This window comes from Loxodonta africana, chromosome 25 (genome assembly GCF_030014295.1).
Source record: "Loxodonta africana isolate mLoxAfr1 chromosome 25, mLoxAfr1.hap2, whole genome shotgun sequence".
Lineage (NCBI taxonomy): Eukaryota > Metazoa > Chordata > Mammalia > Proboscidea > Elephantidae > Loxodonta > Loxodonta africana.
The window spans coordinates 17,646,719-17,666,641 of record NC_087366.1 but is presented as its reverse complement, the minus strand read 5'-3'; the positions used below and the strand labels follow the sequence as shown (position 1 = coordinate 17,666,641).

General features: G+C 41.9%; 1 protein-coding gene across 1 annotated transcript in view; it reads left to right on the top strand.

Moving 5' to 3' along the window:
* C25H1orf21 (chromosome 25 C1orf21 homolog) overlaps nt 1-19,923 on the top strand; it is a 295,363-nt gene that overhangs the window by 256,416 nt on the left and 19,024 nt on the right. Inside the window, exon 5 of the mRNA XM_003410845.4 lies at nt 3,222-3,282. Within this exon, the coding sequence (XP_003410893.1) occupies nt 3,222-3,282 (61 nt within the window). The remainder of the gene's footprint in view (nt 1-3,221; nt 3,283-19,923) is intronic.

The following is a 19,923-nucleotide window of genomic DNA, read 5'->3' as shown; positions in this document are numbered from 1 at the left end:
CGCTTATGTTTTCACATTGTGATACAAACACAAAGAAGGTAATGGCAGCTAGTAACAACCACAGAGCATTATCAGCCTGGAGGCCCCTTGATTTGTCCATGCTAACAAATTGCACTGTCTCCGTGACAGGTCATAGCACAACAAATGTCCATAGAGAGTACTCTGTCACTTAATTACAAATACGTATTGCCCCCTGTTATATTCAAGGCAATATGTGCTAAAAAGTCTAACAAAGTGTCCACAGCGAGCACCAACTCACAAAAATGTATTTTTGTGGAGTCTCTTGGGATTTCCTAAGAAAACTATATATACATACCTTTATGCCTTTCTATCTGGAACCCAGGACTGTCCAGCAACCTCATCTTTGGAGAGCTTGGCCAAGACCAGGAAGGGCACCCAAAAGATACCTGAGTAGCCAAAATGGTTGACAGAACACTCATGTCGAAAGCCCCCCGGCTGTCCCTTGGAGCCTGTTTATACTAACTCTAGTATAAACTTGGCTCTAACAAACTTGGCTGTGTTGTTTCCAACTAGAAAGAAAGCTGAAAGGGACTGAAAGTTTCACTGACAGGAAAAGCTCAAAAGCAGGCAAAGAACAAAAGCACTGGAGTTCAAGGCCATTTCGCTGAAAGAGAGCCAGCCCTACCCATCTCGGTAGACTCTCGTGGTATCAGAGTTTTACAAGAACCCACTGCCGTCAAGTATTACAATTTCAGTTGATAATAATGGCCCCTAGTCCTTAAGCGAAAGCTGACTAATGTTTGTGACATATCCTCTATTAAAGAGCATGCAGTTTAGAAAGATTTGCGTGCAAACTCGTGCTCCAAGAAGAACATCCTGAAGAATCTGGGAAAGCTCAGCTATTTAAAATGGCTTTTCTGCCCAGGGTTCTACAGAGATGAGGCTGTGTAATATATTCTCATCACCCCAAAGGGTAGGAGAGGGCCTGTTTCTCAAACGGAACCTTCACCTTGTTCACGTGATCCTATAAAGGAAGGCAACTTTACATGATATTTGTGAACGTTCTTTGTAAACAGTAAAGGTTGATTATTCATATCAAACACTTCCATTGTTTTCCCTTTATAATCCAAGTCCATGTCATCATGCTCACAGATTTTAAGTCTTGGTTTTACACACAGGAGAAGACCTCCTTTGAGACCAGCTGTCTGTAACAGGAGACTTGAAGGGTTTAGGGTCTCTATGCCACTCTCAGTGGCCCCTAAAGGGTGATGCGTGATGCTAAAGGCTGTCTTAGGTAGGCTTCTCACCACACTTAGGCTGTTCCAGAGCCCACCCTCCACTTCCCACCCCCAGCCACTACACCCAGTGGGTACTAATAGGAACTGAAAGAAACCCGTGTAATACATCGCTTACTTCAGCATCCTTAACCTCCTTGGAACACCCATGTCTATTTGCTAGGTACAAACCACCATCGTTAAGACCTGATTACCACAGAGGCCCTTTCCTCTGCATGCCCTTCCCATCTGCGGTTCTTCTAACTGTCCTTACCTTCTTAGGTTTTGTCCGTTGTCAGCCATCCAGTAGTGTCACTAGGGTTGATGTCACCCAGAGCAGTAACTCGTGGTGTCACCATCCCATGCTAATTATCACAATATTGTAGCTAAAACACCAAAAAATTTGACAAAATCAGTGACTATAAAAAATACCGGCAGCAATGGAAACTACAGCGTGTGCAGACAAAACCATGTGATTTGAAGCGTCATTGTAATCAGGTAATAATGACAGCTCTGACCAGGTTCAAAAAGTGAATTAGCATAGAGTTTAGCCTTGTAGGTATATTAATACATGTAAGCTGGGCTTGGAGCCCTGGTGGCATAATGGTTAAGAGCTTGGCTGCTAACCAAAAGATCGGCAGTTCAAACCCACCAGCCACTCCTTGGAAACCCTATGGGGCAGTTCCACCCTGCTCTATAGCGTTGCTATGATTCAGAACCGACTTGACGGCACCTAACAACAACAGCAAAGCTGGGCTTACAAAAAAATTTTTTGGCGTTACAACTAACTACAGGGATATTTTTATAAAACGTAATAAATTTGTGCTGAAACACTGCACAAAAATTTTACAGTCATTTTGGTGTCACCCCCCTGACAGCGTCACCTGATGTGGTCCGTACCCTTCTCACCCTCCTAGTGATGGCACTGGGACCAGCCACTAAGAATGCTATCACGTAGCATTTTGCTGTTAGGTGCCATCGAGTCAATTTCAACTCATAGCAACCCCATGTGACAGAGTAGAACTGCCTCATAGGGCTTTCTTGGCTGTAGTCTTCACAGGAGCAGATCGCCAGGTCTTTCTCCCGTGGACCGCTGGGTGGTTTTAAATCACCAACCTTTCCATTAGCAGCCACGTGCTTAACCATTGCACCACCAGGGCTCCTGACAAGTGGCATTAAAAGAAACCATTGCTGTTGAGTCAATTCTGACTTACAGCAACCCTATAGAACAGAGTAGAACTGCCCCATAGGATTTCCAAGGAGTGGCTGGTGGATTTGAACTGCCACCCTTTTGGTTAGCAGCCATAGATCACCATAGCTCTTAACCACTGTGCCACCAGGGCTCCAGCAAGTAGTATAGGACAAGCAAAAAGACAACAAGTGCTTCTCAAACAGGCTTCCTGATTCACTCCCACATTCCAGTGGCACTTCAATTCCAAAGAGGTGCGGTTATTCTTGCTAGTGCAGAAGTCATTCAGGGGCAACATCAAGTCATCAGAATGTTCTCAGCTCATTTGCCACCAGCCTCCACCTCTACAGTCAGCTGAATATCATGCTGATGCTGACAGCCTTTGTAAAACATACATTTCAATATAATAACCAGGATATGTTTTCTTTTTATGGTTTCACACAAGGTTGAAATATGCCATGTGCTGCTTGCCCGTGCCTTTTTTTTTTAATCACAAATGTGTGTCTGAAGAAAAAAAATTGGCACACACCTCCCAGTAACATTACTATAAATAACATCTGTACCTTGAAAGGAAATTGTGTTCCTTAAATCATAGGCACTGATAGACTATTATGAAACACATTTGTAGGAGTACTGTAATGACATTTATCCCTAATATAACTTCAGAGTGTTGCAGTGGAAAAGCCTGCAATAGATAAACGTCTGTCCCTGAGTTTAGAGGCTCAGCGTTTTTTATTTGAGGGAGCTAGGTTTAAGAAAGCAATGAAGTAGGCCCTTAACTGCTCTTTGTTTTTCAGCATGCATATCTCTGAAAGCCAACAAGAATTCTTCAGAATGCTGGATGAAAAAATTGAAAAGGTAAGAAGTAAAACAAATTCAAATTAAGTATGTGTTTCAAGGGAATTGTACTATTGCCTGGTGAGTTAGGGTAACAGTGTTCTTGTTTCTTTGTTACAAAGCTATTTTTGTAAGGGGATGGGTTAGAGTTAAAACAAAAGTGGCCATCCCCCCACCCCCCACTGGCCCCTACCTTTCCCCAAACACATACACACAAAAACAAGTGTGGCTGTGGAAATGTTTAATGTATGATAGAGTCTCCCAGGATCCTGGGCTGCCCCACCCATTTAAAGCCAGATTAAAAAAGCAGAACAAAACAAAACCCGTTGCCATGGAGTCGATTCCAACTCATGGCGACCCCACGTATTACAGAGTAGAACTGGTTTTTTTGAAGATCACTGCCTGTGATCTCTAACACAGAGTCGCCATGAGTTGTAGTCGACTGACAGCAACTAACAACAACAATCTTTACAGAAGATTGCAAGGCCTTTCTTCCACGGCACTGCTGGGGGGTTCGAACAGCCAACCTTTAGGTTGGTATATTGGTTAAGTATTCTAGCACAAACTGTTTGCACCACCCAGAGATCTAAGCAGCCTTTGCCTAGAGACAGGGCGTTCCTATCACTGTGTTTGGTGCCATGCTCTGACCTCTGTGACTGCCAGGGGGCCCTTAGTACTGGCCAGAACCTGTCAAGTGCCTACTATGCACATGCCAGACACTGCTCTGAATTCTTTACAAACATCGCATGCATATTTCAGTTAATACCTGCCTCAAGGTCGTGACTATAAGACAGGTATTATCTGCATTTTACAGACAAGGAAACTGAGGCTGAGAATGCTTGAGTACGTTACCCAGGTTTGCAGGGTTATAGATAGCATCAAGTTGGAATTCCAGCCCAGGTCTGTGTGACTCCAAAGCAGAGCCTCCAAGTTGCTTCTCTAGTAGTGTGTGAATTGGCAATGACTGTCTAATACAAAATTGTTCTGTGTGGAAACCAAGCCCATATATTTGATATCCATATTGTTGTTAGGTGCCATCGAGTCGGTTCTGACTAATAGCAACCCTATGTACAACAGAAGGAAACACTGCCCAGTCCTGTGTCATCCTCATAATGGTTGCTATGTTTGACCCCATCGTTGTAGCCACCGTGTCAGTCCATCTTGTTGAGGTTCTTCCTCTTTTTCGCTGACCATATACTTTGCCAAGCATGATGTCCTTCTCCAGGGACTGGTCCCTCCTGATGACATGTCCAAAGTACCTCAGACAAAGTCTTGCCATCCTCACTTTTAAGGATCATTCTGGCTGTATTTATTCCAAGATAGATTTGTTTGTTCTTCTGGCAGTCCATCGTGTATTCGATATTCTTCGCCAACAGCATGCGTATGAGGTGATTGAAGATATCATGGCTTGGGTCAAGTGCACCTTAGTTCTCAAAGTGACATCTCAGTAGTGTCATACGATAATCAGCTGAAGCATAGAATATGATAATTAAGGGCTTACATACTTGCAGAATTTAAACTCGTCGCTGTAGAGGGGTGAATTTTAAAGTATTAGGTATAAACCTTGTTTTATAATTTATGAACTTTATCCTAAGGAAAAGCGAAATCCTAAACTCAGAACCTATCACAACTAGGATTAAGACATCACTGATCAATTTTACCTTTAAAATCATTTGTGTTTTAAATTTTGTTTTTTTAAATACCTTTTCTTTTTTTTAACCTTTTTTTGGTTCTTTCATCTGAGCAATTCTCGTTGCTAAGTTATGATGATATGTATCACTCAATGAAATATGATGAAGAAGGTTTTCAATTCACTACTATTTCAGCAGTACAGCCTCACTCTGAGGCAACCCGCAAGAGGATAACTGTATAATCTCTAATGCACCATTAAAGGACCAGCAAATACCATCAATGTGAAAAACAGACATGGGCAGTGAATTAAAATGAGAGTTTAACCTACAGTGTTCCCTGGCTGTGCGTAGATAATTATTTAAGAGTATAATGATTTATTGATTTTTAGTGAAATTTGGCTTTGTTCTTAGTAGATTGTGCCTAACTTTTCAGTTTGAACATTTCACCTAGAAACAATTACCAAATTTTTTATGTTGTGTTTAAAAGCTGCTCAACTTGCCAATAACATTTTTAGTAAAGAGAAGCATTAAAAAGAAACGTTTTTTGTTCCCGCTTTAATGGTGAAGATCTTTTCTTTTGAGATTTTCCCCCACTAGCTTTTTGGCAGTAAACAATCTGTTTAGTATCTGGGGTAGTCTGTAAAATTTGAAACCTGGATTTTTAAGTTATCTCTATAAGCAATATTTATATACACTGACATTTAAGATGACTTAATTCCTTTCCAGTTATAAAGATGGCGTGGTGGCATCAGAGGTCCTCTAACTTAATGAGGGAGAGAGAGAGAACCAAGATCAACATCAGCCCAAAGCTGATGCATGTAAAGTGGAGGTCAGACATACCTCCTCTCTCCAACCTTTTTACCAGTTGTGACACCAGCTGGACCTCCTACAGCACTCTCTCTTTCTCTCCTGGGTTCGATAATTCACTGCAGTGGCCACACAGAACTCACAGACAATACTCACAATTATGGGGTTTATTAGGGAAGTAACAGGTTACAGTTCAGGATCAAGAACACTCAGGATACAGTTCTTCGAGCAGGAGAGCTGATCTCTTTTCAGCTGTACCTGCAGGCAGGCTTCTCTCTGGCTCTCGGCCTCTCGGCCTGGCCTCTGCCATGCTTGCGCGAGTATTACAAAGCTCTTTAACTCTGCCAATAAGTGCCTGGAGGCACCCCACTCTGACAGTAAGCCTCTGCCCTCTTTCTTGTCCCATGGGTGGCAAGCCTAGCTCCACCAACGAGTGCCAGAGACAACCCACTCTGCCAGGAAGCCTCCTGCCTGAAGGCACTCAGCTCTGTCGCTCCATGAGTCAGCACACCCACCATAGTGCCTTCCCTCTGTGAGGTACTTCTTCCATCTAGTGCTGTCTCTGGTGTTACAACTCTCTCTCTTTCTGTCTCCTAGGTCTAGGAGGTTCTCAGCGCAGGGACCCCAGGTCCAAAGGATGCTTTCTGCCCCTCGCTCTTCTTTTTGGTGGTAGCGGTAGCGAGGTTCCCCCATTCTGCCTTAAAAAAAAAAACTTTTTTTTTTTTTTTTTTAGGCATGGCTTATTTTAAGCCTAGTGGGATGGCAAAACTGACAAATTCCTTCATTAGGTTCCATATACCTTATTTACATGGATCCACCCCCACTAAGGTGCCATGTACCTTATTTGCATTATTAGCAAACTGTCCAGTCCCCGTGGTGGGCCACAAGCACCTTATTTGCATAGCCTTACCCAATCATTTGGTGGGAGATACAAGACCATGGTGAGAAAGGCCGTATAACTGTCTATCACACTGCACCACTGTATTTCCATAACTGAAATTCTGTTGTTGTTAGTTACCATCAGATCAATCCCAACTCATGGCAACCCTATGTGTGCAGAGTAGAACTGTCTTTCAGGGTACCTCTGGGTGGGTTTGAATCACCAACCATCCGGCTAGTGGTCAAGCACTTAACTCCTTTTAATCAAAACTGAAGTTGATTGCTTCCATATGAAATTCTTTTCCTCTTTTTCTGTTTGCATCCACGGTGTAGAGTATGATGTGTTTACCACAGCAAAAGCAAAGTTTATGGTTTGGTCATTTATTCAGTGGAAACTTTCCCTGGACAAAGGAGCATTCATAGATTCAATATAAACAGTGTTCCCACTATTGACTACATTATATTCAAAGAAGAGCTGTTACATAATATAATCTATGACATGTGCTGTTGCAAATTTCTACAGAGAGTTTTCTGTCATCCCTGAACCATGCTTTCCTGTTTCTCCTCTGCTACTAAAGTTCATGCTTCCAGATATTTTGAATACACTATCCTATCCATTTAAACATTAAAAAAAAAATTAAAATGCTTCTTCTTAACACATGTATTTGACTTACTGTAATGTTTGCTGTAGTTTATATAACTAAAATTGAAAGTTGGATTCTTACAAATTATTTTCCTTGGCTTTTACCATTGGTAAATATTTTAGAGTCCTTGGTTGGTACAGTTAACACATTCTGCTAACTGACAGGTTGGAGGTTCAGTTCCACCCACAGGCACCTTGGAAGAAAGGCCTGGGGACCTATTTCTACAAAATCAGTCATTGAAAACCCTGTGGAGCGCAGTTCTATTCTGACACACATGAGTCACCACGAGTTGGAGTCAACTTGACAGCATCTGGTAAATATTTCTTTGGTCCAGCTAGTCTGAGGACAACCATAAATGCACTCGAATCTATTCTTAGGTCTTATAAGGTTTGTTTTTTTTTTTTTTTTAATGACTTAATTTTTAAACTCACCTAAAGCTTCATGCTGAGAGATTGGGCCTTGAGTTTTAAGGTTTCCTCTCTCCCAGAAATGTCCAGGAATTCCATTTTTCTTCCATAAATTGATAAGAAGCAAAATGGACTGAACCTGTGGAGATTTAAATCCTCCTGCCTTTGACTCATACCCTTTGTACTGAACGGCTGTAGGGCAGTTTCAGTGGGTCATTCAACTCTCCCCTCTGGATACTAAAAGAAATTCCTGCTCTTTCGTTCTCAAAATAGACCTAAAAGTACCGTTATTATAAAGAAACTAGCACTGTTAGATGGTTTAACATTTATAGTAAAAATCTGGATTCCTCTAACTCAGAGATTATTACAGAGCAGACCTGCAATTCCACCTTGTACGAGCCATGCAGGTGGTTTGCTAAGAAGTTCACGGTGACAAAGAAAAGCAAGTAATAAGAATGCAATTAAAACAAATTTATTCAGCATCTAGTGAGAACCAGGCATTATGTTAGTTGGTCAGGATTCAGAAATAAATAGAAAAGCCATCCCTTGCCTTGACAAGCTCAATTTTAAAAGTGAATTTCTCAAAAATGTAATTATTTTACCGATTGAGAGATAGTTCATCCATCATGACTCCCCCAAACGTTTGTCACTATGAGTCAGGTTCATCTGTATTGAACACAGGTTTTGCCTCCTAAGTTGGGTCAAGTCTGTAAACTTTAATTCCATTAACCAGGCGGTTGGGACAGTTCTTTGGACACTTGGTACCATCTCACTGTGTTGGTTCATAGAAGACCAGGACACTGTTGCGTCTGGGGATGGCCAAGGAAGGAGTGCCGCCAGGAGAGCAGCCAGAGTTTAAAAAAGCTTTGTGACCTCACTGGTTCACTTCTTCTTTTCCCTTTGGTAAGAGCGCCGTGAGCAAGGGATACGCCTCCTTTATTTTTACCTCCTTTTCTTGTTTTGTTTTGCTTTGTTTTTTTACTTTGATGTTGTTGTTGTTGTTAGGTGCCCTCGAGTCGGTTCCGACTCATAGCAACCCCATGTACAACAGAACGAAACACTACCCGGTCCTGCGCCAGCCTCACAACCATTATGCTTGAGCCCATCGTTGCAGCCACTGTATCATCAGTCCACCTCGTTGAGGGTCTTCCTCTTTTCCACTGACCCTGTACTCTGCTAAGCATGATGTACTTCTCCAGGGACTGATCCCTCCTGACAACATGTCCAAAGTATGTAAGACGCAGTCTCGCCATCCTTGCTTCTAAGGAGCATTCTAGTTGTACTTCTTTTAAGACAGATTTGTTCGTTCTTTTGGCAGTCCGTGGTATATTCAATATTCTTTGCCAACACCACAATTCAAAGGCGTCAGCTCTTCTTCGGTCTTCCTTATTCATTGCCCAGCTTTCACATGCATATGATGCAATTGAAAATACCATGGCTTGGGTCAGGTGCACCTTAGTCTTCAGGGTGACATCTTTGCTCTTCAACACTTTGAAGAGGTTCTTTGCAGCAGATTTACCCCATGCAATGCGTCTTTTGATTTCTTGACTGCTGCTTCCATGGCTGTTGATTGTGGATCCAAGTAAGATGAAATCCTTGACAACTTCAGTCTTTTCTCCGTTTGTCATGATGTTGCTCATTGGACCAGTTGTGAGGATTTTTGTTTTCTTTATGTTGAGGTGTAATCCATACTGAAGCCTGTGGTCTTTGATCTTCATTAATAAGTGCTTTAAGTCCTCTTCACTTTCAGCAAGCAAGGTTGTGTCATCTGCATAACGCAGGTTGTTAATGAGTCTTCCTCCAATCCTGATTCCCCGTTCTTCTTCATATAGTCCAGCTTCTCATATTATTTGTTCAGCATACAGATTAAATAGGTAGGGTGAACGGATACAACCCTGCCGCACACCTTTCCTGACTTTAAACCAATCAGTATCCCCTTGTTCTGTCCGAACAACTGCCTCTTGATCTGTGTAAAGGTTCCTCATGAGCACAATTAAGTGTTCTGGAATTCCCATTCTTCGCAGTGTTATCCATAGTTTGTTATGATCCACACAGTCGAATGCCTTTGCATAGTCAATGAAACACAGGTAAACATCCTTCTGGTATTCTCTGCTTTCAGCCAGGATCCATCTGACATCAGCAATGATATCCCTGGTTCCAAGTCCTCTTCTGAAACTGGCCTGCATTTCTGGCAGTTCTCTGTCAATATACTGCTGCAGCCATTTTTGAATGATCTTCAGCAGAATTTTGCTTGTGTGTGCTATTAATGATATTGTTCTATAATTTCCACATTCGGTTGGATCACCTTTCTTGGGAATAGGCATAAATATGGATCTCTTCCAATCAGTTGGCCAGGAAGCTGTCTTCCATATTTCTTGGCATAGACGAGTGAGCACCTCCAGCGCTGCATCTGTTTGTTGAAACATCTCAATTGATATTGCATCAATTCCTAGAGCCTTGTGTTTTACCAATGCCTTCAGAGCAGCTTGGACTTTTTCCTTCAGTACCATCGGTTCCTGATCATATGCCACCTCTTGAAATGGTTGAATATCAACTAATTCTTTTTGATATAATGACTCTGTGTATTCCTTCCATCTTCTTTTGATGCTTCCTGCATCATTTAATATTTTCCCCATGGAATCCTTCACTATTGCAACTCGAGGCTTGAATTTTTTCTTCAGTTCTTTCAGCTTGAGAAACGCCGAGCGTGTTCTTCCCTTTTGGTTTTCCATCTCCAGCTTTTTGCACATGTCATTATAATACTTTATTTTGTCTTCTCGAGAGGCCCTTGGAAATCTTCTGTTTAGTTCTTTTACTTCATCAATTCTTCCTTTTGCTTTAGCTGCTCGACGCGCAAGAGCAAGTTTCAGAGTCTCCTCTGACATCCACCTTGGTCTTTTCTTTCTTTCCTGTCTTTTCAGTGACCTCTTGCTTTCTTCATGGAAGATGTCCTTGATGTCATTCCACAACTCCTCTGGTCTTTGGTCACTAGTGTTCAATGCGTCAAATCTGTTCTTGAGATGGTCTCTAAATTCAGGTGGGATATATTCAAGATCATATTTTGGCTCTCGTGGACTTGCTTTGATTTTCTTCAGTTTCAGCTTGAACTTGCATATGAGCAATTGATGGTCTGTTCCACAGTCGGCCTCTGGCCTTGTTCTGATTGATGATATTGAGCTTTTCCATCGTCTCTTTCCACAGATGTAGTCAATTTGATTTCTGTGTTCCATCTGGCGAGGTCCACGTATATAGTCGCCATTTATGTTGGTGAAAGAAGGTATTCACAATGAAGAAGTTGTTGGTCTTGCAAAATTCTATCATTCAATCTCTGGTACTGTTTCTGTCACCAAGGCCATATTTTCCAACTACTAGTCCTTCTTTGTTTCCAACTTTTGCATTCCAATCTCCAGTAATTATCAATGCATCTTGATTGCATGTTCCATCAATTTCAGACTGCAGCAGCTGATAAAAATCTTCTATTTCTTCATCTTTGGTCCTAGTGGTTGGTGTGTAAATTTGAATAATAGTCGTATTAACTGGTCTTCCTTGTAGGCATATGGATATTATCCTATCACTGACAGCATTGTACTTCAGGATAGATCTTGAAACGTTCTTTTCGACGATGAACGCAACACCATTCCTCTTCGAGTTGTCATTCCCAGCATAGTAGACTATATGATTGTCCATTTCAAAATGGCCAATACCAGTTCATCTCACCTCACTAATGCCTAGGATATTGATGTTTATGCATTCCATTTCATTTTTGACTATTTCCTATTTTCCTAGATTCATACTTCGTACATTCCAGGTTCCGATTATTAATGGATGTTTGCAGCTGTTTCTTCTCATTTTGAGTCATGCCACATCCGCAAATGAAGGTCCCGAAAGCTTGACTCCATCCATGTCATTAAGGTCGACTCTACTTTGAGGAGGCAGCTCTTCCCCAGTCATCTTTTGAGTGCCTTTCAACCTGGGGGGCTCATCTTCCAGCACTATATCAGACAATGTTCTGCTGCTATTCATAAAGTTTTCACTGGCTAATGCTTTTCAGAAGTAGACTGCCGGGTCCTTCTTCCTACTCTGTCTTAGTCTGGAAGCTCAGCTGAAACCTGTCCTCCATGAGTGACCCTGCTGGCATCTGAATACTGGTTGCATAGCTTGCAGCATCACAGCAACGCACAAGCCCCCACAGTACGACAAACTGACAGACACGTGGAGGTTTTACTTTGATCCAAAAAAAGACAAAAGATATCTAACCATTATTCCATTGGACCTGTAATTGTTGTTCTGCTTGACAATTCACAGGCATCTGGAGCCTTATGTGAAGTGGTGACATTTGCCTAATTTTGCAGCTTAAAGAAAATGATGGTTTGCTGCAGGACAAGACATTGATTTTAAAACGTAATCTTTCACTGCATCTAAGGAGGAAGAAGAGACTGAGATTATTAAAAGTTGGGCTTATAGAGGGATTTCTGAATGTAGGGCCAAGCCAGGTCACAGCAGATTAGAAGACATGCTTTCTACTATAGGTTTGGATTTACTTCTAAGAAGCAGAAAAAGTAAAGAATTTCTTTAGTTATCTGCAGTAATAGTATATTCCCCAGGCTTTAGAAGGTTGTAAGAACAGCTTATGACCAAGAAGTCTTTTGCCTTCTCCAAGTGGACCCTGAATATGAAATAAATAACAACGCCTCAGTACAGTGCTATTTGCATCTGGTTCATTTTCCTGATGCAAGGCTTCTTAAACTTTATAGAGTCGTGGACATCTTTTTAGAACCTTCTAAAATCTATGAAAACGTTCCCTGTAAAAATGCACATAATATTACATACACAAAAATTCTAAATATTATTTCAAAGTTTTGTAACTCGGAGGTGGGGCCAAGATGGCTGAGTAGGTAGAAGCTACCACGGATCCCTCTTGCAACAAAGACTCTGAAAAACAAGTGAATCAATCACATACATTACAATCTACGAACCCTGACCATCAAACACAGATCTAAAGAGTTGACCTCAGTGACAGGGGAGCAAAAAGCCGTACCCTGAAGCAGCAACCACTTCTGGAACCGGCGTCTGACCCACAGTCTTGAGCCCTTGTGGTTCCCTGGTGCCAAGTGGCGGGGCTGATAGTGGCTTGCTGAGGTGGGGCAGGCATGGGACACAGCTCTAACCCCTAGCCCCCTGGGGGAACCCCGGTAGAGACTCAGCCAGCACAAGCAGGCTGCACACTGACGCGGCTAACGAGAGAACGAGCAACCAAGGGGAAGCAGCAACTGTTTTCGGAGCCTGGAGCCAGCGTCCCAAACTTTGACACTGGGCTTTGGACTGGGTGCAGGGGAGCTGAGCACGGCTTCCTGAGACAGCACAAGCACGGGAAGTGAGCCTGACCCTCGGGGGCAATCTGGACCCAGCCAGCACACACAGGCTACATGCCCCTCACCCCTCGGGAATCTCAGATTAAACAGTCATCACCAAGCAAGATAAGTAACTTTGTCTATATTGCTGGGTGCTACTCTCTTCTATCTATCTGATCCCTCCCCTCCCTTCCCTGACTTCCCTAAACTGGAATGAAAATACAGAACCAGCTCCAGCCAAGCATATGAGATCTACAGTCTTGGGCTTTCATCCCTACAGGGAACAAGGTGGCTATTACAATGCAAAGGCAATTCTGATAGAGATCTGACTGTAATTGTTTTAGCGGATCACTGGAAAGACAAGTTTTCCAGGTCTGATATCTCTACCTATTAAATAGAGCCCTCACAGATCCACAATGGGAAACTGAGGGCTGAAGCTTCACCCAAACCACCTAGCCACCTGCCAAAGGGGTCTGAGCATACTGATGCCTACCAATCTTTAGAGGTACATGCATTGGGTGCCTAAGGTACAGCTGCAGAGCCCACCCACCAAAGTGCTTTAGGAATAGAGACACGCCGACCTCACTGGCACTTGGGGGAAGGCTGTCAGCATCCTGCCCCCCCTGGAGTGTGACACCCTGCTGCTACTAGAATCTGGTGCACACAACTATCACCACTACTTCTCTAAGTGAATAGGTGACAGTCTACCCCACACACTTGGTGACCCAAAATCAGAACACCTAAGCTGATTCTATTCAAGAATAGTGAATGGACTCTTAGGCTTATATATCTGGTAACAGCCCAAACCAGCTGGTAATAGGACATAAGTGATTCAAAGACTACAGCAATCAAGGCAGCACAATCTAGTAGCCCATCTATGTACATTGGAAGAAAACAAAACAAGATAAGACTCAGTGAGCAAATATAAAGTAAATCATTACAATAACTTGTAGATGGCTCAGAGACAGCAGTCGATATCAAACCACATAAAGAAGCAGGCCATGATTGCTTCTACAACTCCCCATATTAAAGACTCAAAATCTTCCCCAAGTGAAGATATAATCCTGGAATTTCCAGATGCAGAATATAAAAAGGTAATTTACAGAATGCTTCAAGACATCAGGGATGACCTCAGAAATGAAATAAGGCAATCTACTGAAAAAGCCAAGGAGCACACTGATAACGCAGTTGAAGAAATCCAAAAGATTATTCAAGAACATAGTGGAAAAATTAATCTGCAAGAATCCATAGAGAGACAGCATTCAGAAATCCAAAAGATTAACAGTAAAATTACAGAATTAGACAACTCAGTAGGAAGTTAGAGGAGCAGAATCGAGCAATTGGAATGCAGAGTGGGGGAGCTGGAGGATAAGGCAATTGACACCAATAGAGTTGAAGAAAAATCAGATGAAAGAATTTTAAAAAATGAAGAAACCCTAAGAATCATGTGGGACTCTATCAAGAAGAATAACTTGCATGTGATTGGAGTTCCAGAACAGGGAGGGATAACAGAAAATACAGAGAGCATAGTTGAAGATCTGTTGGCAGAAAACTTCCCTGGCATCATGAAAGATGAAGGATATCTATCCAAGATGCTCATAGAACCCCATATAAGATTGATCCAAAAAGAAAATCACCAAGGCATATTATCATCAAACTTGCCAAAACCAAAGATAAAGAGAAAATTTTCAAAGCAGCCAAGGATAAAAGAAAGGTGTCCTACAAAGGAAAATCAATAAGAATAAGTTCAGACTACTCAGCAGAAAACATGCAGGCAAGAAGGCAATGGGATGACATGTATAGAGCACTGAAGGAGAAAAACTGCCAGCCAAGATCATATATCCAGCAAAACTCTCTCTCAGTTATGAAGGTGAAATTAAAACATTTACAGATAAACACAAGCTTAGAGAATTTGCAAAAACCAAAGCTACAAGAATTACTAAAGGAAATTGGTCAGAAAATCAATAATATCAGATACCAACACAACACAAGGTCACAGAACAGAACATCCTGATATCAACTCAAATAGGGAAATCACAAAAACAAATTAAGATTAATTTTAAAAAGAAAAAAATGCTCAAAACAGGGAATCATTGAAGTCATTATCTAAAAGATCACAAAAAAAAAAAAAAAATCAATAAGAGGGACTAAATACAGGAGGTATAGATCTTCCATATGGAGAGGAAAATAAGGTGATATAGGAAGATACAAGTTAGGTTTTTACTTAGAAAAATAGGGATAAATATTAAGGTAACCACAAAGAGGTCTAACAATTACATAATTCAAAATAAAAATCAAGGAAAACCTAACAACTCAGCAAACATAAATTCGACTAGTATGAAAATGAGGAACACACTATTTACAAAGAAAAACTTCTCAGCACAAAAAAGTAAGTAGAAAAATGAAATTGTCAACAACACACACAAAAAAGCATCAAAATGAGAGCACTAAACTCATCTATAATTATGCTAAATGTAAATGGACTAAATGCATCAATAAAGAGACGGAGAGTTTCAGACTGGATAAAGAAACACGATCCGTCTATATGCTGCCTCCAAGAGACACACCTTAGACTTAGAGACACAAACAAACTAAAACTCAAAGTTTTGTAACTCCCTAGAGCCTGTCCTTGGTCCCCAGGCAAAGAACCTGTACGTTTGCTTAGGATGTATTTCATTGATGTGCAGGGGCGGATTAACCAGTAAGCAAGGTGTGCACGGGTTTACAGTAAGCAAGGTATGCGCAAGGTTAATTTTGTTTAATTACTAACCTGTAGTGCACAATTTCACATGGGTTTCGCAGTATCAGAGATATAGTGAAATTGTGCACTACAGATTAGTAAGTAAACATAAGTAAGCCTGTGCGTACCTTGCTTATTAGGTAATCTATCCCTTTTGATATGCATCCCTCAGAGCTGGGGCTCAAACTGCACCCATGAGCCTGGCCAGTGACCTCATCCATACTCATCTTAGACTTTAAAGAGGATTGGGAAACTGAGTGCAGATGACTCCACAGAAACCCATTCTCCTTCCTGTCTTTGTTCTTCTCCTCCTAAAAAATAGCTCCAAGTATTTCGCCCCTGAGGGGGACCCATCAGCATGCCTACTGTATCTCTCATATTCCTGTATGATTTTGAGACTCCAATTCTGTTAACTGGAACTATTCAATGTGACATTTTGAGGAACATCTGGAAAAAGCAATGTGTGGATTCATCTCAGCTGATTTTACAAGAGATTTAGCTGTAGACCTCTACATGTATTGAAAATCATTTACACTTAGGAAATGTTTGGGTTCCTGAAGTAGCCTGATTCCCTTGGCCCCAGAATTAATCTTGTTGATGAGAAAGACCATGGTAAGTCTGCATTTATAAATTTATTGGAAGGGCTTCTTCTTTTAATAGTACGAGGTCAGTCTGACTCATGTTATCAACCTGTGTGTCAAAGATCAGTAGATGTTTGCTTTTCATCTGGTCAAGAGTGGCTTGCATGTAATTATAAATGGTGATGTTTGGTTCTATTTATAAACTATTCCTGTAGTTGACAATTTAACTTCAGAACTGCTATAGAACCAAATGCAGTGGTATTTGGTAAATGCCTCTGATGTGACAGGTGTTACTTTCTGGCAGTGTTTAAAGGTCTTCTCAGTGCCTACTAGTAATGAGAAAACCTGAGACTTATGTCAAATTAAGAATATTACATGGCCTGTTCCAGGCTCTGCAGAGGAAGTCATGGCATGTTCCTCCCGCCAGCTGGTTGTCACTTTCAGTAACAACCCCTGTGCACTGGGGGAGAGATACTCTTGCTGGCCTGTGTAATTTGGCAGTGGTCTGAGCTGCCAAAAAAAATCACAAAACTGGATCAATAAGCTACATCATGATAAATGGAGAAGAGATTAAAGTTGTCAAGGATTTTATTTTACTTGGATCCACAATCAACGCCATTGAAAGCAGCAGGCAGGAAATCAAATGACGTATTGCATTGGGCAGATCTGCTGCAAAAGACCTCTTTAAAGCGTGAAACAGCAAAGATGTCCCTTTGAGGACTAAGGTGCATCTGACCCAAGTCATGATATTTTCAGTCACATCATATGAATGCAAAAGCTGGACAATGAATAAGGAATACTGAAAAAGAATTGATGCCTTTGAATTATGGTGTCGGGAAAGAATATTGGATATACCATGGACTGCCAAAAGAACGAATAAGTCCCTCTTGGGAGAAGTACAGCCAGAGTGCTTCTTAGAAGCAAGGATGGAGAGACTTCATCTCACATTTTCGACATGTTATCACTAGGGACCAGTCCCTGGAGAAGGACATCATGCTTGGTAAAGTATAGGGTCAGTGGAAAAGAGGAAGACCCTCCACGAGATGGAGTGACACAGTGGCTGCAACAATGGGCTCAAACATAGCAAAGATTGATTACAAGGATGGCGCAGGACCAGGCAGTGTTTCATTCTGTTGTCTGTAGGGTCACTGTGAGTCCGAATCGACTCAGCGTCACCTAACAACAACAACTGGGCTGCCAGTATCATTCAGCTAAACAATTTCTTGCTCCAAGGTAAACATTGTATGGCCTTGGCTTTTGTTAATAACCAAACCCTTCTTTGTGTCTCCTTTCCCTTCCTCCCCTTGCTTTCCTTCTTTCTATCCTGCTTGTGCTTTTCCTCACTTAACAGCCAAATTAAAACTATAATTACAAAGGGTAAGGTTGTGACTCAGTCCTGTTCTGTTTTTATCCCTACTGCCAAGCTTTATGGAGATGACTTCTTAATAGTCATGATGATATGGCTGGTGTAGGAACCACTTCACACTGGTGAATGTGAGCATATTCTGGGCTTTAAGGATCCTAGCATTCCCATCCAGCTAATGGTAATAAAATAAAAATGGTAATAGGTGATGCAAAAACAAAAAAAACAAACCTGTTGCCATCGAGTCACTGACTCATAGCGACCCTATAGGACAGGGTAGAACTGCCCCATTTGCGAACTGCTGACCTTTTGGTTAGCAGCCGTAGCTCTTAACCACTATGACACCAGGGCTTCCAGTGCAGCCATGGAAAATAAATCAGGCGACAAGCCTGGTGGAAGAAATACAACACATTCAGCCTCGGCTCACTTTCTTTTTTCTGAAGGCTTCTTTTCCAGAGAATTTTGGGAGCCCTATCAGCCTGGCTTTTTAGGGAGCAACAGGAAAGGAGTTTGCGTTTGAGAGCAATATAGTACATGAATGCAAATAAGAGTATGAGTGAGGTATGCTGGAGAACTCAACAACAATGTGGGGTGTAATCGGTGAATGGTGTCATTTTGCCAGAGGTGCAAGTACTTGGTCAAGGGGAGGCAGCAGAAGGTACCACTGAGAGCAGTGGAGACAGTGATGTTAGTATGTCTCACTCCTTTAGCTTGTTCCTACCCAGCTGCTTCTTACCTTCCTCTTAGCGGTCTTTCCCTTCCTCCCCGTGGCGCTACCATGCTTTGAGTTAGGCAGCCATACACATGGCTTTAGCCCTAGAAAGAGCACTCCAGGATAGAGAGGGCACTGGCCTCTGTAACTATGCCCTTTTCTATTTAAGAATATCTTAAAGGACTTAAATCTTTAAACTGGCCAGACCCCTAAGGTAAAGAAAGGGGTCTCGCTTGTTTTCGCTTCCCAAGAACTCATACAGAGCCTGGGACAGGATGGATACTTGATAAACTACTTGTTGAAAGGTGCAAATAAGCCCACTGAGCTTAAAGCAGAAATGAGAGCGTGCAAAGGAAGGAAACACAGTTGGCTGACTCCTGTGGTAGAGGGCTCAGCCATGGTAACCCAGTGCCGTCAAGTCGATTCCGACTCATAGCGACCCTATAGGACAGCATAGAACTGCTCCATAGATTTTCCAAGGAGCACCTTGTGGATTCGAACTGCTGACCCTTTGGTTAGCAGACATAGCTCTCAGCCATGGTAAGAGGTGCACTTTTCAACTCGGAGCAGCATATCCAATACAGTGCCTGGAACCTGGGTTAAGAGCAGTCCAGGAAAGAGGCAGCGTGGTGCTGGAGAAAGAGCGTATGCTTGAATCTGGGCCAAATTCAAGGACTGCTGGGTATTCATAGCTTTGTGACCTCAGGCTGATTGTTAACCTTTCCAAATCCTCCATTTCCTCATCAGTAGAACTCGCAAAATAATACTAACTTCTTTGAGAAATTAAAGAACCAGACATAGAGTCTCTAGCATAGTGTTTTTTTATGTTGTACACGCTCTGTAATTGGCAGCTTTTATTTTGGCTGAAGTCGCCTGTATCCGTATCATCAAGGCCGTTAATAGAGGAAGAATTTTTTTGGTCTGACACTGAAAATGCAGGACATATCAGTTTGAATCTTGCCTGAACAGGTGTGTTCCTGTGGTACTGATGTCTCCTTGTAGAGAGAGTGCTAGAATAGGGTGCTCCCCAGTGATTATCTCCCTCTATCCCGTGTGGCATGAACATGTTAAGGACTTAGATTCTTGTGAACACTTACGAAACCATTAAATAACCCATGATGGCTTTTAAGCAGGAAGTCGCTGGGTTGTAGAAACAGCTAAGCACCGCGCTACGAACCAAAAGGTTGTCAGTTTAAATCCACCAAGAGTGCCCTGAAAGAAAGGTCTGATGATCTGCTAACATCACGGCCATGAGTTAGGATAGGCTCTATGGCCAGCTGTTTGGTTTTGGCTTTTTTGCTTGTTTTGTCTTTTGAGCTGTGGTTACTGAATGAGGCAATGAGTCAATAGCATGGGGGTACAGCTGAATCCCTCTATTTTTTTCTTTTTTCCCTGTTTGGAAATTTCATTCTTTTTTAAATCTTTTATTTAGTTTTTTTTTTTTTTAAGAGCCTGCTTTTAAAAGCCTTTCAAAAACATTCATTAATATCAGCCTCAAAACGCTTGAAATAACAAAAAGTTAAGAGACTGGACCCCCCTTCCCCAAA